Source organism: Bos indicus, chromosome 8, assembly GCF_029378745.1.
Source record: "Bos indicus isolate NIAB-ARS_2022 breed Sahiwal x Tharparkar chromosome 8, NIAB-ARS_B.indTharparkar_mat_pri_1.0, whole genome shotgun sequence".
NCBI lineage: Eukaryota > Metazoa > Chordata > Mammalia > Artiodactyla > Bovidae > Bos > Bos indicus.
This window is the reverse complement of record NC_091767.1, coordinates 9216031-9237562: the sequence shown is the minus strand read 5'-3', so window position 1 is coordinate 9237562 and position 21532 is coordinate 9216031. Positions and strand designations below refer to the sequence as shown.

General features: G+C 45.3%; 1 protein-coding gene across 1 annotated transcript; it reads left to right on the top strand.

Moving 5' to 3' along the window:
• The first annotated feature begins 297 nt into the window (after positions 1 to 297).
• On the top strand, positions 298 to 807 carry LOC139184486 (uncharacterized protein slr1851-like). Its single transcript, XM_070794334.1, has one exon. It carries the CDS (start codon positions 298 to 300, stop codon positions 805 to 807), a length of 510 nt encoding a protein of 169 aa, XP_070650435.1.
• The last annotated feature ends 20725 nt before the right edge of the window (positions 808 to 21532 follow it).

The following is a 21532-nucleotide window of genomic DNA, read 5'->3' as shown; positions in this document are numbered from 1 at the left end:
AGAGGTCCCTAGGATGCAAAGCTTAAGGAGGCACCCACTCTCAAGGCTGTCCCCACACTTGTGCGACCCTGGGAGTGGTGCCACCTTAACGGCTATCACCCCGGTTTGCCGCACCCGAGGCGCCTTGCTTCCTCACCTAGTTTTGGCCCTGAGGGTCTACCTGGAGAGAGCCCTGCTGCAAGAAGACTCAGGGATTCAGTCACCTTGAAATGAAGAAGTCATGGTGAGGTGACTAAGGTGTCAAGCTTAGGTTATCGGGAGAATAACATAGCAGATAACATGAAATAATGATGGGCTATGACCAGACATCAAAGTGGAAACAAGCAACCAGCACTTAGAACGCAAGTGGATCTTGTGGCTGTGGATCTTGTGACTGTGGATCTTGTGGCTGTGGATCTTGTGACTGTGGATCTTGTGGCTGTGGATCTTGTGACTGTGGATCTTGTGGCTGTGGATCTTGTGGCTGTGGATCTTGTGGCTGTGGATCTTGTGACTGTGGATCTTGTGGCTGTGGATCTTGTGGCTGTGGATCTTGTGGCTGTGGATCTTGTGGCTGTGGATCTTGTGACTGTGGATCTTGTGACTGTGGATCTTGTGGCTGTGGATCTTGTGACTGTGGATCTTGTGGCTGTGGATCTTGTGGCTGTGGATCTTGTGACTGTGGATCTTGTGGCTGTGGATCTTGTGGCTGTGGATCTTGTGACTGTGGATCTTGTGGCTGCTCGAGACGGGGGTGCTGGTTTGGGTGTCATTGGAACTGATGCTTCACAAGCCACAGAGTTATTGGCGGTGAGAACGGAAGGCTGAGGACCTCCCACAGGTAGGCTAAGGCTTGCCCAAAGGAAAACAACTTTGCACATGGCTCTTCAAAGTAATGGCACCCCACTCCAGTACTCTTGCCCGGAAAATCCCATGGACAGAGGAGCCTGGTGGGCTGCAGCCCGTGGGGTTGCAAAGAGCCGGACGCGACTGAGCTACTTCACTTTCACTTTTCACTTTCACGCATTGGAGAAGGAAATGGCAACCCACTCCAGTGTTCTTGCCTGGAGAATCCCAGGGACGGGGGAGTCTGGTGGGCTGCCATCTATGGGGTCGCACAGAATCGGACACGACTGAAGTGACTTCGCAGCAGCAGCAGCTTCAAAAACAGGCAGTAATGTTCCCAATAAAGCTACTCCCTAAGGCTTGACAGTGAGTGCCAACAACGGGAACACAAATTGTTTAACACCTTTTATACTGTTACTGAGTGTTTCCTGTAATCAACAAACTACTCCTACATAAGCACTTCCCTATAATTGCTACCAGAGTTAAAATTACATTAAAAAATTGTTTATGGCTGTGCTGTACCTTCGATGCTGCACAGGCTTTTCTCCAGTTGCGGCGAGTAGGAGTCACTCTCCGGTGGTGGTGCTCGGGCTTTTCACTGCAGTGGCATCTCCTGCTGCAGAGCTGGGGCTCTCGGGGTCCCGGGCCTCAGCAGATGTTGTAGTCTGTGGGCTCAGTAGTTCCAATTCCCCAGCTCTAGAGCTTGGACTCAGTAGTTGTGGCACATGGGCTTAGTCGCTCCTTGGCCTGTGGGGTCTTCCCAGATCAGGGATCAAACACACAGCTCCTGCCTTGGCAAGAGGATTCTTTACCACTGAGTCACCAGTGAAGTCCTACAATTGCAAATGAGCCATGAACAACTGGGGCATTAGTGTCACCAATACGCTACAGTCAAAAATCCTCATATAAATTGTAGCTGGGCCTCCACACATGTGGTTCCTCTGTATCAGGGGTTCCGTATCTGTGCATTCAACCAACCCATGTCGAGTGGAACTGGTGGTATCTATTATTGAAAAAAATCCAACAGTAAGTGAACCCAGGCAATTCAAACCCATGTTGTTCAAGGGCCAACTGTATAAACAGTTTTGATAGTGGTTCCCCTCTGATCAAACTGAGCCCAGAATATAAGAGTATCTTAGGGACTTCCCCCATGACCCAGGGGTAGAGACTTGGCGCTTCAACTGTTGGGTTCCGTCCCTGGTTGGGGAACTGAGATCCCACATGCCACATGGTGTGGCAAAAAACCCCACAAAACACCTAACTTACAGACTCTGCAAGTCATCTGACATTCTAAGCTACATATTCAGTAAATGGAAGATGGAACACACACATTTGCTGAACCCCAGCTATAAAGCGGACATGACTTAGTGGCTCAGTCATGTCCAGCTCTTTGCAGCCCCATGGGCTGTAGCCCACCAGGCTACTCTGTCCATGGGATTCACCAGGCAAGAATACTGGAGTGGGTGGCCGTTCACTTCTCCAGGGAATCTTCCCAATGCAGGGGTTGAACCCAGGTCTCTTGCATTGCAGGCAGATTCTTACGTCTGAGTCACCAGGGAAGGCCGAGCACTCTTCCCTGCCCTGACATTGCACCACCTCATTTGGATTAATAACAGCCATTAGTACTTTTTCACATCTTTGGCTCAGTTATGCTACTAAATGAAAACTCACTGAATGGAATGCCCTGGCGCTCCAGTGTTAGGACTGCTGTGGCCGGTGTTTGATCCCAGTGGGGGGAACTAAGATCCTGCAGCTGAGCTGCTCAGTCAATAAAGTCAAAACAAAACAACAGCCCCCAAGCAAGCAAACAAACCAAACACTCACTGAAGAAAAACCAGTCCCTGGGAAGGAAAGAGTTCATTTCAAGCCACCTGATCCCTGAATGAGGAACTGAGGTTTCAACACTCTGATTTGGCCTTTTAGGGAATGCAGGTCTGCTCTGTGTTTGAGACGACTCATTAAACAACAGTGAAGGATGGAGCTACACTCTCCACGGGAGCGTGTCTGGGGAGAGGCCAGGCTCTTGGAGCCAGACGATGTCGCTATCAACACCCCCAGGAAGGGGAGCGCCCAGCGCCTTCCAGCTCAGCTGAACAGCAGTGGGGCGGCAGAACCGTGGACAGACCCCACCAACGGGGGCCCCGGTGTGAGACCAGGGTCGCCCAGGAGGCCTCCTGCCTTCCCACTGTCTTCCTGAATCCTGGGCAGGCGCCTGATCCCGTGAGACCCCTCTCGGGTGATGGCTGGTCTCGGAGAAGACAGAAATCTGAGGACAGGAGACTTCAGCTCCCTGCGAGCAAGGTCTATGTCTGATCAGAAGCGGCGCTGAACAGAACACTTTCCCAAAAGCTGAAGTTGCTGGTGGCTCAGAAGCACCACTTGCTTACAGGCAATCTGAGTCCTCCATCTTGTTTATCCCAGGATGGTTTTTCGGTGGCATTGGTCTCGAAAATTAGCTTCCCACCCACCTGGTTGAATTATATCTCTTGCGGCTGAGCTCTCCCCTGGGTGATTTTTCTTTAGAACGGTTTCTGATTTTGGCAAAACACATATAACTCAAATTGAACATATTGCTCTACTGTCAGGGCTTCCCTGGTAGCTCAGCTGGTAAAGAATCGACCATTTAAACACTTTTAAGAATACAGTGCAACAGCATTAAGTACCAAAGGAAATATTTGTAAGGGATTTTGTATCCTGAGCTGTAAGAAGGTTTAATCACCTTTGTTCTGTCTAGTACCAAAAATGTGGCTGTTGAGAGCTCAAGGTCATTCTAGAATGGAAGAGTCCTACCATGAAAAGGGACTTTTTGGTTTGTTTTTTGACATCTATGCTGTCCTGAGAAAGAAATTCCATTTGTGGTGGGGTGGGGGGTGGGGAGTGGATTATATGAAGTATTTACATAGGAACCACTGATCTCTTAATAATCTCTTATCTATGAAGACAGATTTATTTTTAGATACAATTTTTTTTTTTTTTTAGCTTCTTTCTCCAGGCAAGAATACTGGAGTGGTTTGCCATTTCCTTCTCCATTTCCAGAATCCCTCGGACAGAGGAGCCTGGGAGGTTACAGTCCATGGGGTCGAAAGAGTTGGACACAACTTAGCAATTAAACCACATAAAATGTTCATCAGTTACAACACAAAGAATGAGCCATAAAGTAAACTGTGGATTTGAGTTAATAATAATGTACTGATATTGGTTCATCAATTGTAATAAACGTGCCACACCAATCGATAATAAACTCTGCGCGTGTGTATGTGAGGGATAACATGGGACCTCTTCATACTTTCTGCTCAATTTTTCTGTAAACTGCTCTAAAAAATAAGCTGATGGTTAAAGAAAAGACATAACTGAATAAATAATAATTAAAATTAAGATAGTTAATATAGTAATAATAATAAACATAACAATTAATTCCTAAAATAAATCCTCTTTTTTTTCTTTTGGTCATGCCCTGAAGCTTATGGGATCTTAGTTCCCCAGACAGGGATTGAACCTGGGCCCTCCGAGTCCTAACTACTGGACGGCCAGGGAATTCCTTCCAAATTGTCTTTGACACATTCTATCATCCTCAGAGCTTCCAGTTGTGCCCCACCAGGAATCGTTCACCTCTAGCTTTCCTATCTTACCCAAGAGGGAAAGAAAATGTTCATAAATACTACATTCCTTAAAAAACCTCCTTCTGGGGTTAAACTTTCCCTTTCCAAACTGGCATTCCCTCTCCCTCCCATTTACATGTTTCCACTTTAATCCAGCCCACATTTCACCCTCCTCTCTGAAGTTTCGTTAACTCACGCTGTGTTACCAGCATCAACACCATCTTCTCTGTGCCACAGGCTTCCCTGTGATGATATTTATGATCCCTCCCCTCTTTGAAGAAAGGAGTTGTGGTTTCCTGTTTACAGAAGTTCTTAATCCCTTCCTCTCCAGGCTCTCAACTTGCTGATTCCCTGAATCCTTACAACTGGGTTAGAGATACTCCTGTATCAATTTCTCACCCTTTCTATTTTGAAAAGCAAGCTCTTTCCAGCAACCTAGGAAACTAGGTTTCTAGGCCTGGATTCAAATGAAATGAAGGTGCTTCCCCAGTGGTCCAGTGGTTAAGATCCCCGCTTCCAATGCAGGGTATGCGGGTTCGATCCCTGGTCAGGGAACTAAGGTTCCACACGCCTCACACTGCACCCCCAAAATGAAACGCACCTAGCCAAGGCTGGTGTAGTTATGGGCCTGAGACAATGGACACAGGCAGGCCAGCCTGAAAAGGACTTAAGGAATCCAGGGTCAGCAGGGTGGTCACCACACCTGCAGGCAGATAGGTCAGCCTGGGCCAGAATAGAGCATGCATGCAGGTGAGGTCCAGTGCCCTCTAACCCGGCGTCCAAGGTTTCAGACCGGAGGGGCCTCACGAGACCAAGAAGAAATCAAGGCAAATATTCATAACCCTCCATCCAGCCCTGCTGTCTGAAAGAGCCGGTCTGGTTTCACTGGAAGGGCAGATCTTACCATCAAAAGATTACAGACAAGCAAGTGGAATCTAGAGAATGGCTGAAACGGTTGGGTGTTTTTCCATCACATCACCTTTCAGGGGTACAAGGCAGCCGTAGGCCGGTGTCGGAGGTTTTTGGCTCTGGGCCTCCCCTCCTCAATCTCTGCCCCTCTTTCTACCCCAGTCCTCCCCCTCGGGGTCCCCGCTCCCTCCTGGCACCCAGTGGAACTCTCCTGAACTCCCTCCATGGATCAAAGCAGAATGTCTACAAGAGACATAAACCATGTCCTCACCAGGCTAAACTTTCATGGCATCATCTGTCCTGTCTTTCATGATGAAAGACCACATTCCTACCAGGAAGGGAAGGAACAGACTGAGAAAAGGACAGAAAACTTCATCTTTGGTTTTGCGCACACTTCAACTAGAACGTGGGCTTTCCTGCTGGCCCAGACAGTAAAGAATCTGTCTGCAGTGCGGGACGCCTGGGTTCGATCCCTGGGTTGGAAAGATCCCTTGGAGGAGAGCATGGCAACCCACTTCCGTATTCTTGCCTGGAGAATCCCCATGGACAGAGGAGCCTGGTGGGCTACAGTCCATGGGGTTGCAAAGAGTCGGACACAACTGAGCGACTAAGCACTCACAACTAGAACATACCATTCTGGTCCTGAGTGGGGGAGGGCTAGGCGATACCTTTCCACCCCTCCCCACTCCCCCACCAAGAGCAGGACCCTTTAGGTCCTAAAGAACCAGGATGAATAAGAGAAAGTATAGCTTTTCCAGGGCAGACCTGACCTACATGCTCTAAATCTTTCCTGTGTTTGAGGGGACAGCTACTGGTCTTCAGGTATCTTTGGGCGAAACTATGGGTGGGGGAAAGGTCAGGCCAGGACATGATCAGCTAGGTGAGTGGGGAGGTTGGGAAAATGCTTGGTGGGCTGCTGTCTGTGGGGTCGCACAGAGTCGGACACGACTGAAGCGACTTAGCAGCAGCAGCAGCAGCAGCAATAGTATTTGATTCTCATATCTCGTGTATGTGTTTAGTTATTCGTCGTGTCTGACTCTTTGCAACCCCATGGGCTATAGCCCTCCAGGCTCCTCTGTCCATGGGATTTTTCCAGGCAAGAATACTGGGGTGGGTTGCCATGCCCTCCTCCAGGGGATCTTCCTGACCCAGGGAATGAACCCAAGTCTCCTGCCCTGGCAGGTGGATTCTTTTACCATCTGAGCCACCAGGGGGAGACCCTCATATCTCACGGAGTGTGAAAGTCGCTCAGCCATGTCTGACTCTTCGCGACTCCATGGACTATACAGTCCATGGAATTCTCTAGGCCAGAATACTGGAGTGGGTAGCCTTTCCCTTCTCCAGGGGATCTTCCCAACCCAGGGATTGAACCCAGGTCTCCTACATTACAGGCAGATTCTTTACCAGTTGAGCCACAAGAGAAGCCTCATATCTTATACTACCACTTAAATTATGCAGTTCTCATCTGATCCTTGTTTTTCATTATTATTTAAAAAATTTTTTTGGCCTCACTGTGTCATTGGGGATCTTAGTTCCCCGATCAGGGATTGAACCCATGCCTCCCTGGAGCCTTGGCATCTTAACCACTGGACTGCTACAGGAGTGTCTCATCTGATCCTTAAATACTAGCCCATAATTATACCTCTTTTGATTCTTTAAGTATTTAACATATCTATCATTTACTTTCTTGTAAGGAAGTTATCTTTCTGATACTTTCTAATCATTCTTCAACAGAACCTGATTTCTCAAAAATTTATTTCCACCGAGGCAGGGATTTCATAACAATGCCATATGGCAAGTTCTCTCTTGTTTTATTGTGAGTAAAATAGAACGCTAAGTTATAAAATAGTTCCTCTTCTGTCTTTTTTAGCCACTCAATTTTGCAGCTGTTTTAGGCCATGGCACCCTAGAGGCTGTTAAAATCAAATGGGGTGGTATATATGAAAGTATTTTCAAAGCATGAAGATGCTACTCAAAAAGACTCTTGTTGGTTGTTATTTCAAGTGGCCTTTAAAAGTTGTGGCTTTTTGGTTTTATTTTTTCATGACCATACTCGTTATTGCTTGGAATTATAGAAAACCTAACAAAAATCAACTATCCCAAACAGCCATAAAATGTACTGTTTTTCTAATGATTATTCCTACATTTTTCATAGGATGCTTTTTCCTTCTTTATTTCTTTCTCAATTTCTTTTTTTTTTTTTTTTAACTTCATTTTTTTAAAGAGCAGTTTTAGGTTTATAACACAATTGAGAGGAAGGTACAAAGATTTCCTATATACCCTCTGGGCCTACACATTCGAAGCCTCCCCCCTTATCAACACCACTCCCTAGAATGGTGCATTTTTATCAGAGATAAACCCACATTCAGTTCAGTTCAGTTCAGTTCAGTCGCTCAGTCGTGTTCGACTCTGTGACCCCATGAATCGCAGCACTCCAGGCCTCCCTGTCCATCACCAACTCCCGGAGTTCACCCAAACTCATGTCCATTGAGTTGGTGATGCCATCCAGCTATCTCATCCTCTGTTGTCCCCTTCTCCTCCTGTCCTCAATCTTTCCCAGCATCAGGGTCTTTTCCACTGAGTCAGTTCTTCTCATCAGGTGGCCAAAGTATCGGAGTTTCAGCTACAGCATCAGTCTTTCCAATGAACACCCAGGACTGATTTCCTTTAGGATGGACTGGTTGGGTCTCCTTGCAGTCCAAGGGACTCTCAAGAGTCTTCTCCAACACCACAGTTCAAAAGCATCAATTCTTTGGCGCTCAGCTTTCTTCACAGTCCAACTCTCACATCCATACATGAACACTGAAAAACCATAGCCTTGACTAGACGGACCTTTGTTGGCAAAGTAATATCTCTGCTTTTGAATATGCTATCTAGGTAGGTCATAACTTTCCTTCCAAGGAGTAAGCGTCTTTTAATTTCATGGCTGCAGTCACCATCTGCAGTGATTTGGGAGCCCCCCAAAATAAAGTCTGATACTTTTTCCACTGTTTCCCCATCTATTTCCCATGAAGTGATGGAACCAGATGCCATGATCTTAGTTTTCTGAATGTTGAGCTTTAAGCCAACTTTTTCACTCTCTTCTTTCACTTTCATCAAGAGGCTTTTGAGTTCCTCTTCACTTTCTGCCATAAGGGTGGTGTCATCTGCATATCTGAGGTTATTGATATTTCTCCCAGCAATCTTGATTCCAGCTTGTGCTTCATCCAGCCCGGTGTTTCTCATGATGTACTCTGCATGTAAGTTAAATAGGCAGGGTGACAATATACAGCCTTGACGTACTCCTTTTCCTATTTGGAACCAGTCTGTTGTTCCATGTCCAGTTCTAACTGTTGCTTCTTGACCTGCATATAGGTTTCTCAAGAGGCAGGTCAGGTGGTCTGGTATTCCCATCTCTTTCAGAATTTTCCACAGTTTATTGTGATCCACACAGTCAAAGGCTTTGGCATAGTCAATAAAGCAGAAAGAGATGTTTTTCTGGAACTCTCTTGCTTTTTCGATGATCCATCGGATGTTGGCGATTTGATCTCTGGTTCCTCTGCCTTTTCTAAAACCAGCTTGAATATAAGGAAGTTCACCATTTATGTATTGCTAAAGCCTGGCTTGGAGAATTTTGAGCATTACTTCACTAGCGTGTGAGATGAGTGCAATTGTGTGGTAGCTTGAGCATTCTTTGGCATTGGAATGAAAACTGACCTTTTCCAGTCCTGTGGACACTTCTGAGTGTTCCAAATTTGCTGGCATATGGGCTGCAGCACTTTCACAGCATCATCTTTAAGGATTTGAAATAGCTCAACTGGGATTCCATCACCTCCATTAGCTTTGTTCGTAGTGATGCTTTCTAAGGCCCACTTGACTTCACATTCCTGGATGTCTGGCTCTAGGTCAGTGATCATACCATCGTGATTATCTGGGTCATGAAGATCTTTTTTGTATAGTTCTTTTGTGTATTCTTGCCACATCTTCTTAATATCTTCTGCTTCTGTTAGGTCCCTACCATTTCTGTCCTTTACCGAGCCCATCTTTGCATGACATGTTCCCTTGGTATCTCTAATTTTCTAGAAGAGATCTCTAGTCTTTCCCATTCTGTTGTTTTCCTCTATTTCTTTGCATTGATCGCTGAGGCTTTCTTATCTCTCCTTGCTATTCTTTGGAACTCTGCATTCAGATGCTTATATCTTTCCTTTTCTCCTTTGCTTTTCGCTTCTCTTCTTTTCACAGCTTTTTGTAAGGCTTCCTCAGACAGCCATTTTGCTTTTTTGCATTTCTTTTCCATAGGGTTGGTCTTGATCCCTGTCTCCTGTACAATGTCATGAACCTCCATCCATAGTTCATCAGGCACTCTGTCTATCAGATCTAGTCCCTTAAATCTATTTCTCACTTCCACCGTATAATCATAAGGGATTTGATTTAGGTCATACCTGAATGGTCTAGCATTAGTTTGCCTCAAGTCCATCGTTTACCTTAGGACTTACTGTTGTTGTTTTTTTAATTTTAGTATTTATTCTCTGGCTGTGCTGGGTCTTAGTTTCAGCAGGCAGGATCTTTTAGGTGCAGCATGAAGGATTTTTAGTTATGGAATGTGGGATCTCGTTCCCTGACCAGGGATCTGGTTCCCTCCCCTGCATTGGGAGCCAGGAGTCTTAATCTCTGGACCACCAGGGAAGTCCTGTAGCTCATTTCTTTTTAGCTCTGAATAATATTCCATTGTCTGGATGTACCAAAATTGATTGATTTATTTATTTACCTTGGTGTCCTTCATTTGGGCAATTATGAACGAAGCTGCTATAAAACATCAGTGTGCAGGGTTTTGTGTAGACATAAGTTTTCAGTTTATTTGGATAAGTACCAAGGAGCAAGACTGCTGGATCTGATGGTAAAAGTATGTTTAGTTTTTCTAAGAAACCATCAAACTGTCTTCCGTAGTGGCTGCACCACTTTGCACTTCCACCAGCAACGAATGAGAGTTTCTGTAGCTCTACATCCTCTCCAGAATTTAGTGTGGTCAGTGTCTGGATTTTGGCTATTTTAATAGGTGTGCAGTGGTAGCTCACTGTAGTTTTAATTTGCATTTCCCTGATGACATTATGCAGAGCATTTAAGTTTCAAAAATATTCTATTTACTTCAAAACATTAATTAAAAATGAATTGCTGGACACTTAAGTTGCTTCCATATCTTAGCAATTGTAAACAATGCTGCCATGAATATCGGGGTGCATGTAGCTTTTCAAATGAGTGCTTTTTATATACTTTGGAGTGGAATTTCTAGACCATATGGTAACTTATAGTTTTTTGAGAAACATCCATATTGTTTTCCAGAGTGGCTGTACCCACAGCGTGCAGGGTATCTTTTTGTCCACATACTTGCCAATATTTGTTACTTGTGTCCTTTTTGAAGATAACCATTCTGACAGGTGTGAGGGGAAAACTCATGATGACCAGCGACGTGGAGAATCTTTTCATGTGTCTACTGGCCATCTGCCTTTCCTCTTTGGAAAAATGTCTGTTCAGCGCTTCTGTCCATTTTGTTTGTTTTACTGATGTTGACTTGTATGAGCTGTTTATATATGTTGGATATTAATTTTCTACTAGTCATATCATTTGCAAACTTTTTCTCCCATTCAGTAGGCTATCTTTTCATTTGTCAAGGGTTTCCTCTGCTTGTGCAAAGAAAATGAATAGATAAAGAAGACATAATACACACACACACACTATGGTGTGTATACACAGACGCACACAATGGAATATTATTCAGTCATAAAAAGCTAAAAAATTTGCCATTTGCAGCACCATGGATGAATTTGGAGGGCGTTATGCTAAAGTGAAATAAGTTAGACAGAGAAAGACAGATATTGTATGATATCACTTATATGAGGAATTTTTTAAAAAAACAGGGCTTCCCTTGTGGCTTAGCTGGTAAAGAATCTGCCTGCAATGTGGGAGACCTAAGTTCAATCCCTGGGTTGGGAAGATCCCCTGGAGAAGAGAAAGGCTACCCACTCCAGTATTCTGGCCTGGAGAGTTCATGGACTGTATAGTCCATGGGGTCACAAAGAGTCAGACACTGTGAATTTCACTTAAAAACAAACAAACAAACAACTAATGAATACAATAAAAAATTGGCAGACTCACAGACATAGAGAACCAGTGAGTGGTCACCAGTGCGGGAGGGGAGGGCGACACAGGAGAGGGAGGCACACTGCTGGAGAAGATTAGACTCAAGGAGGTGGCACAGTGGGGAATGCAGCTGAGATTCTGTAGTGACTGTCAATGGAGAGTAACCTTTAAAGCTGTACTGAGAAAAGGAAAACGTTTTAAATGGAAACAAGGGAAAAAAGTTTGAAACTCAGCCTTGAGAAACATATTCCTAGTGGAAGGTGTGAAAGTGAAAGTGTTAGGCGCTCAGTCGTGGCTGACTCTTTGCAACCCCATGGACCGTAGCCCACCAGGCTTCTCCATCCATGGAATTCTCCAGGCAAAAATACTGGAGTGGGCAGCCATTTCTTTCTCCTGGGGATCTTCCCGACCCAGGGGTTGAACCTGGGTCTTCTGCATCGCAGGCAGATTCTTTACCATCTGAGCCACCAGGGAAGCCCAGTGGAAGGTTTAAGGATGAGCGAACAGTACTTAATTCAGATTTATCATTACATTATCATGTTTTTTATAATAAACATTTTGTAAGTATTAAAAAAAATCAAAATTTTCCTAATTGCTGCACTGGCCTCTACTTTTCCTTTTTTCCCTGTTTTGTAATGTTACAATTTACATCATTTACTCTTTCATCAACCCCTCATCAATACAGGGTAAGCCTGTGATCAACAGGCAGGCACCAACTGCACTTCTTTTCTTCCTGACACTACGTGTTTCTACAGCGGGTCTCAATCCCTCACGACTGGGTGCTGAGTTCCCATCTGTGTGCACACCCCATAAATGTAGGTGTGTCATCTAGGGGTCTTAATTACAAGCAATAGACACTGACTAAGCTGGTTAAGCAGAAAGGGAGCCTGTTACAAAGATACTGGGCAATTTTGTTGGAAGGGCTGAAAGATCCTGCCAGGCTCGGCTTCCAGAAGCAATGTCCAAACCACACTGCAAAACTGGTTTGATGAGGACCCCCTACAGGGACTGTCTTGCACTAGATTCTATGGTTGATACCATCTGAGCCCCAGTCTGCTGGAGGGTTTCTGATTGGCAGAGTTGGATCACATCTGTGCCCTAGTAGCAAGGGATACTGGGAAAGGGAAGTGGATTATTCCCAGCACGAGAAACTCCCAGGATACAGGAAGGGTGTTCAAAAGATGCTGGGTGGCCACAAGTGTGACAAATACCCAAGACAGTGGACATGATGATCCCATCTAGATATGACATCCTGGCACTTTATCAGTTTATCTGGCACTCCAGTTCTCCTTTGTCATCTGCATAGTCTAAACCTCTTTCTTGAGAGAGTTTTCGCCTCCTGCCTCTCCTCTATCATGAGGGTTCATGGACTTCCCAGAACAAGGTTAAAATCTACTGGAACTTCCCTGGTGGCCCAGTAGCTAAGACTTCGCATTCCCAATGCAGGTGCCTGGGTGTGATCCCCGGTCAGGGAGCTAGATCCCACACACCGCAGCTAAGAGTTCACACGCTGCAACTAAGACCCAGTGTGGACAAATAAACAGATAAATGTTTTAAAAAAATCTTTTGAAAGACTCTTAAAGAACTGAAAAGTCACGGATCTTCTCTCCAGAAAATACACATGCAAAGTAGATTTCATAGGTAGTTTCAGGAGGTTCCTAGGTCCCTTAAAGCCCATGCATGGGACCCTTGTCTAGAAACTCCTTCCCTCAAAGAGGTCTGTGGCTCAAAAGAAGGCTAAAAACCATAACTGCAAGGTGTTCACAATTCCTCTCATTTACCAGAAGTTGGACTTTCTCTGGGGAATCAGACAGTCCTGGATTTGAGCCCTGCTGGCTCCACCAGCTTAGCTGTGTGATGCCGGGCAAGTTATGTAAACTGAACATCAGTTCCCTCATCTGCCAACCAGAAATAATAATAATACCAACCCATCAGGTTTGCATGAAGGTTCAATAAGATTTATGTACAGGGACTTCCCTTACGGTCCAATGGTTAAGACCTCACCTTGCAATGCAGGGGATTTGATCCCTGGTTGAGGAGCTAAGATCCTACATGCCCCAGGGCCAAAAAACAAACAAACAAACAAACAAACCATAAAACAGAAGCAATATTGTAATAAATTCAATAAAGACTTTTAAAATGGTGCCCATCAAAAAAATCTTACAAAGAAAAAAAGATGTATGTGCAAAACACCGGCTCACAGAAAATGTCCCAAAACAAGTATCCACTCCCTCCTCTCCTTCTTATTACTTTTCTGTACCTTTTATCCCACCTGGTTCTCAGAGATTCTTGGAAAGGACCTCCAAGTTCATCTGCTGACGATTATCTGCCTTCCTCAGCCTCTCTCCTTATCTCCCTTAAAATGACCGCATAAAGCCCCTCCTGCTCCTCCGCTCCTTGCTAGGAGCACTGATGCCTCGGCCGGCAGTTCTGTCTTTCTAGAGCTCAGTGGCGTGGGCTCAGGTATTGCCCCTCTTGGGTGTTGTTTCCATGATCTTCTCTACTCCCTTAGCTGTGATGTTGACCTGCCATTCACCCTTCATTCCCTCTGATCAAAAAGTTGAACGCTAGGACTTCCCTGGGGATGCAGTGCTTAAGACTCCACGCTTCTGTTGCGGGAGACACAGGTTCCATCCCCGGTTGGGGAATTAAGATCCCGCACGCCTCGAGGCCAAAAAAGAAAGAGAAAGAGAAAGCTTAGGTCTAGAATTTTCCTTGACCCTCAGTCTAGACCTGTCCCCCTGGCTCCGGAAAACAGTTCGGTGGGTGTGGGACCCCTCTGTTAGTAGCCACTTGCCTGCAAGTTCTAGATGAATCAGCTCATCTCTGCACTTTAAAAGCCACTCAGCCACAACTCTCTTTCTATTCTGAAATGCTTGTTGTAAGTCTTCAACACTCCTCAAAGGATGCAAACTCTTTTCTTTTCAGAACCTCTTATTTCTCATGGCTTTTCCAAGTTGGACAGGCAGGTAATCTGATTTTGTGGGAGGTGAGCATGTGTGCTGTGTGAGTGCTAAGTCACCGCAGTTGTGTCCTTATGGACTGTAGCCTGGGGATTCTCCAAACAAGAATACTGGGGTGGGTTGCCATTTCTTTCTCCAGGGGATCTTCCAGGCCCGGGGATTGAATGCACGTCTCATAACTTCTCCTGGGTTGGCAGGTGAGTTCTTTACCACTAGCGCCACCTGGTGGAGAAGGCAATGGCAACCCACTCCAGTGTTCTTGCCTGGAGAATCCCAGGGACGGGGGAGCCTGGTTGGCTTTCGTCTCTGGGGTCGCACAGAGTCGGACAGGACTGAAGCGACTTAGCAGCAGCAGCAGCAGCAGCAGCGCCACCTGGGAAGCCCAGGTGAGCATGAGGGAAGATTTTTTTTTTTAATATTTACTTATTTATTGGCTGTGCCAGGTCTTAGTTGTGGCAAGCAGTAGCTTCGTTGCGATATGTGGGATCTTCTTTTAGTTGCGGCATGCAGGCTCCAATTCCCTGACTAAGGATTGAACTCACGTCCCTTGCACAGGAAGCTCAGAGTCTTAATCACTGGACCACATAACATTCATCCATCTTGTAGCCTGTGTCAGAACTTTCTTTTTAAGACCGAATGCTATTTCATTGTATGGATAGATCATATTAATATTTTGTTTATGCACTGATCAGTTGATGGACATTTGGGTTGTTTCCACCTTTTGGCTATTGCAAGTAGTGGTAAAAGTTTATCTGGGTGTGTAAATAACTGTTTGAGTTCCTGCTTTCACTTCTTTTCGGTATATACTCTGATAAGGAATTGCTGGATCATAAGATAACTGTTTTCGGCCACACTGCATGACTTTCGGGATTCCCCCACTCGGGACTGAACCTGAGCCCGTGACAGTGAAAGTCCAGACTCCTATCTACTAGGCCACCGGGGAACTCCCTTGTTAGTAACTACATTTTTAATTTTTTTTTGAGGAATTGCTATTTATACCTTTTTTTAAGGAATGGTTTTCCGTAGCTGCTGCACCATTCTGCAGTCCCACCAGCAAAGCGCAAGGTTCCTCAGCACTTGTTATTTTCTGGGTTTTTTTTTTCTCTTTAATATCACCCTCCTAATGGCTGCCAAGTGGTATTCCCTTGTAGTTTTGATTTGCATTTCCTTGAGGAATGATGTTGAACATCTTTCTATGTGCTTATCAGCAAATCTTTTGGGAGAAATATCTATTAAGTCCTTTGCTTATTATTTTGAATATTTTTTTTCCCGTGCTGGGTCTTCCTTGCTGCATGGGCTTCTCCCTAGTTGTAGCGAGCAGGGGCTACTCCCTAGTCGCGTCATGCAGGCTTCTCACTGCAGTGGCCTCTCATTGTGGAGCACAGGCTCTCAGCACATGGCCTCAGCAGCTGCAGCTCCTGGGCTCCAGTGCACAGGCTTAACAGCTGTGGCACACGGACATAGTTACTCCGAGGCATGCGGGATCCTCCTGGATCAGGGATCGAACCTGTGTCTCCTATATAGGGCAGGCAGATTCTTTACCACTGAGCCACCAGGGAAGCCCATTTGCCTATTTTTAAATCAGGTTGTTTGTTGTAGTTAAGTTTTAGGAGTTCTTTACACTTTCTGGATATTAACCCCTTATCAGATAACATGATTGGCATTCCATAAGTAACTTTTTGTTCCATTGATGTGTCTTTTTAAAAAAATTTCTTTTTTAAAAATTTATTTTTGACCACAGCAGCACATGTGGGATCTTAGTTCCCCGACTAGGGATTGAACCAGCACCCTCTGCATTGGAAGTGCGGAGCCTTACCCACCAGACCACCAGGGAAGTCCCTAATGGTGTCCTTCAATGCACAAAAGTTCTACATTTTGATGAAGTCCCATTTATCTATTTTTGTTGTTGTGGTCTCTGCCTTTGATGAAACTTCCAAGAGAGCCTTGCCAAATTCAACATCATGAGGCTTTCTTCCTAAGAAGTTTATAATTTTAGCTATGACATTTAGGTCTTTGATCCATCTTGAGTTAATTTTTGTCTATGGTATGACGTCAGGGCCCAACCTCTTTCTTTGGCTTACGGAAATCCATTTTTTTCCAACACTGTTGAAAAACTCCCTTCCACATTGAATGATCTAGGCGCCCTCCTCAAAAATCATTTGACCATGTATGGGAGGGTTTATTTTTGGGCCACTGAATGTTTTCGCAAATAAAATGTTATTGAATACATGGCCATGCTATTTCATTTGAGAACCCAGCGTTGGAAGAGCCTAAAGTATTAACTACCTGACCCTTGACAGAAAAGGTTTGTCAGCCCTTGCTCACTGGGAGCATAAAACCTGCAGAGGTAGAAACATATGGGAAGGACTTCCTGGGCAGTCAGATGGATTAAGACTTCCCACTTCCATCAAAGAGGGCATGGGTTCATTGTCTGTTTGCAGAACTAAGATCCCACAGGCGTCATGGTGAGGCCAAATATGAAAGAAAAAAGAAGAAGCTCTTGCACAGGTTACAGTCCAGACCCTGAAGCTTGGGACACTGCTCCTTCGAGGCTCCTCTGGCTTCCAGCTCCGGGTCCATCCAATTGCTCACAACTTCTTACCCTTTAGCCTCACCCACCTACCCTTGAGTTCCCTCTGGTTTAAATTCTCTTCCCTTTCCTATCACTTGGGCACTTGGTTAAATGCCCCCTCCTCCAGGAAGCCTTTCCTGAACGCTTCTCAAAGGGTCTTAATCTATAGTCTGTCACACAGAACACGTTGTTCTCCTGGTTTGTAACTTACTATCTCTCCTACAGTCCTGGGGGAGCCAGCAAGGCAGCCCTCAGCAGCATCATTTGTCAATCCTTTTATAGCTAGCCAAAGCCTGGAACACAGTGGGCACTCAAGGTATACAGCATCTCACTGATCAAACTGAATAATCTTTGTCAAAGCCTGGACCCACTGGTTCACAGGATGGAGCAGTCTTGATTCATTCAGAGAAAACAAGAGAGAGCAACAACAACAAAATTTTTTTTAAGTTTGGCTGATTTAAAGCTTTCTCTCTTTTTAAAAAATAATTTTTTTTTTAAGGGATCCCCTGTTTGCTCAGACAGTAAAGAGTCTGCCTTCATGCAGGAGACCCGGGTTTTGATCCCTGGGTCAGGAAGATCCCCTGGAGAAGGAAATGGCAACCCACTCCAGTATTCTTGCCTGGAAAATCCCATGGATGGAGAAGCCTGGCGGGCTACAGTCCATGGGGTCTGAAAGAGTCAGACACGACTGAGTGACTTCATTTTCTCTTTTTTTTAAATTAATTTTTGCCTAAAAATTTAATTGCTGTGACTCATCTAATTACAATAATAAACAATACAGTTTCTTTTTCTTCAAATAATAGCAAAAATACAGTTTTTGCAATGTGCTAAGTAAAGTCTAAGGTGCATTGCATGAGTGCTCAGTTACTCAGTCATGTCCAGCTCTCTGTGACCCCATGGACTGCAGCTCGCCAGGCTCCTCTGTCCATGGAGATTCTCCAGGCAAGAATACTGGAGTAGGTTGCCATTTCCTCCTCTAGGGGATCTTCCTAACCCAGGGATCAAACCCCTGTCTCCCACATTGCAGGCAGATTCTTTACCATCTGAGCCACCAGGGAACATGTGTCCAAACCCCAGGGCCACCAGTCCTGACAGTCAGCCTCAGCTTCCTCATCCTGAAATGGGGCTGTCAGGACACCTGCGTGGGGCTGCTGAGAGGGCTGAATACAGTAAGGCAGATGTGGAAGAACCAGAACCACATGTGTTCTGAGGACGGTGGCCTGGGGCAGGGGTCGGGTGGGTGGGAGGATGGGGGCGTGCATTTGGCTGAATCAGCACTGTTCATTAATTTGGATCCAGGTTTGAGACTTTATATTCACTGCAGGTTCAACTCTGTCTAATTGGGTCTAGGCAGTTGTTGCTGCCTGTTTTTTTGTTTGGCTGTGATGCATAGCACGTGGGATCTTAGTTCCAGGACCAGGGATGGAACCCGTGCCCCCTGCCTTCGAAGTGTTGAGTATTAACCATGGGGCCACCAGGGAAGTCCTTGTTGCTACCTTTTTGTGCCTGATAAAGTTCTCTGCTTTGTGGTATTGGAAACAGGGTCAGGGCTGGTTGGATGACAGACTTTTTGTTTAATATTCTTTTTCCAGGATGGTTTATCACAGGATATTGAATACAGTTCCCTGTTAAAAGATAGATGTTTAATTCATCTCCAGAAACCCCTTTCATCCCCTGTGTAACATACTCAAACCTCACTTCTCTCCTCCACAAGGAACGAACCCTCAGCTACGTCTTACTGATGGCCCCACAGAACAGGGAGACAGACTCCAGCCAGGGCGGGAAACACTTCACCCTCTAGCTCATTGATTCTGTTAGAAATAGGAACTGAGCTTCTGAAACTGTGTTTCCTTCTCTGTCTCCTCCAATAAAATCAACCTGAATCTCAGATGAACTCAAAGGTGAAGAGTCTGGCTGTAACTCTATCATTCTGTCCATTATTTTCTCCTCTTCCCAGGTTTAGTAATTAAAATGAATTTGAAGGCCATTTAGTCTCATCAGCAGAGACCAGCACTCAGAGACCCACCTGAAGGGACACGGCAGCAGAGGAGAGATAAACAGAAAGGCCGTTGGGTTTCCCTGGCGCCTCAGATGGTAAAGAATCCACCTGCAATTCGGAAGACCTGATTTCAACCCCGGGATTGGGAAGCTCCCTTGGAGGAGGGCATGGCAACCCACTCCAGTATTCTTCCTGCAGAATCCCCCTGGACAGAGGAGCCTGGCGGACTACAGTCCACGGGGTGACAAAGAGTGGGACACGACTGAGCGGCTAAGCACACACACGGCAATTACACTATCTGGCGGCCAGTATTTTTACTGCAGGTGACGGCGTGGCCAACATGTGGCCGATATTTTACCAGCCCCCAGAGTGGACCTGTGTAACGAAATAGGAGAATATGCACAATATTCCTTTTCCAATCCTCTGAATTTTGTTGACTATTAAAATCTTAACTTGGGAATTAAACACAGATCATATGCAAATGAATATATAGTACGTTGCCCGTTTCCATGATACCTTGGGTCACAGACACTGGAAAATTAATACTCTTTGTTAATCTCAGTTTTTAATGCATTATCATCGTCTCCTTTATACCATGTGCCAAGCTCTACACTGGCACTGGAGGAAAAATGACATTTGCCATGAAGTCCCTGACCTCAAGCGTATTACAGTCTGGTCAAGATGACTAGGTTCGTCTTGCCTTGAATTGACCTGATGTCTCCTCCCTCTAAGCTTATGTCACCAAAATGTAGGTAGACACAAATTCAGCGGATGCCAAATACCACCACTTCAACTGCAAAACAATTATCATTGGCCAAGAACTTGTGATGAGAAAATTCCCTGAGCTAGATAATCTTCTTAACACACATTTAGCACTTCCCAAACATAGGCTCAGTTAGAAAGTTCCATCCAAGGAAGAATGTCTGTCCTACTTTGAAAAGGAAAATGGGACGACCCTACCATGGCAAGAACTCCGGGCTCCTTTGGCTAAAATTAGGGTTTCTCTAAACCAGAGCCCTTGGATCCCCAGGGAACAGGAAAGCCGTAATGGTTCTCAGGCTTCTCTTACTTTTCTCCTTTCTCTCTTTCCCTCCCTCCATTGCTTTCTTCTCTCCTTTTTAATTTTCCACATCTTAATAACTCTTCTTGCATTTTTCTGTGAGAAAGCAAACTACAAAATGTTTTGGAGGGTGCTGGAGTTTGATAACACTGGTCGTCTCAGAGTGATCTGAAACATATGATGGCTATTATTTGTGCCTTTGAAAAGTAAAAGTTGGAAACCCCAGTTGATATTTCTTAATAAATTTCTTTTGGCAGATAAAGTATCTTAAGGGTTAGAGGACGACCTGGAGAGTCTGCTTTAATTCGTGGTAAATACTGCCCTCCTGTGGACACATTGGATATTACAACCTGTGAATGCAGCTCCAAGAGAAAAGTTGCTTGATAATTTATTAACTGTTTTCTGCAAAGAGGCCTCTGTGTTTTCTTTCTTTCTTTTTTTTTGAGGATTTCTTGGCACCCTGAAAAATTCTGCTTATTCTTCTGAACCACTTTCCACATCCCAGGAGCTACAAAATGTCTGCAGTTCTCTGGCTGTGTGTGTGTGTGTGTGTGTGTGTGTGCGCGTTTCAGTTCAGTTCAGGTCAGTTGCTCAGTTGTGTTCAACTCTTTGCCACCCCATTGACTGCAGCACGCCAGGACTCCCGGAGCTTGCTCAAACCCATGTCCATGGAGTTGGTGATGCCATCCAACCATCTCATCCTCTGTCGTCCCCTTGTCCTCCTGCCCTCAATCTTTCCCAGCATCAGGGTCTTTTCCAGTGAGTCAGCTCTTCGCATGAGGTGGCCAAAGTACTGGACAGATGGCGTGTTCAGTAGTGCCCCACTATTTGTGACCCCGTGCGCTATAGCTGGCCAGGTTCTTCTATCCATGGAATAATTCAGGGGAGGATGGTGGAGTGGGTAGCCATTTCCTCCTCCAGGGGATCTTCTAGACACAGGGATCGAATCCATGTCTCTTGTATGTCCTGCATTGGTGGGGGAATTCATTACCACTGTGCCACCTGGGAAGCCCAATTCTCTGGATGATAAGCCCCCAATCTAGCTCTTATAACTAGCTCCTTTCCTCTTGCCTGTGTGTGGCCTGGTGACAATTTTCTGTTCAGAAAACATCTGGGTATCCCGTTATCCAGGGCTCCCCACAATTCCATTCATGTCCATCTATTGCTGCCGGGGTGTGAGGGGGAGAGCAAAGGCTATAAAGAGATAGGACAACTTCTCTTCACTGCGAACATCAAGGAGCGAGTACTGTTGGGCCTCCTGTTTTGCATCAAATATTCATCACTACATTACATGTGGAGGGCATTTATACAAAACATGTTAGTGAGCAAAACCCAGGAGAGCATCATTTCTGCCTTAAATAGCAAAGGAAGTGAGGATGAAGCTCTGTAGGCACTTTAGATGGAGAAACAGATCAGGCTGAGGTCCTGGCCCTTCCCTAATGTCACAGGGGCTCTGAGAAAGGCTCAGTGCCTCAGTTTCCCACTGTA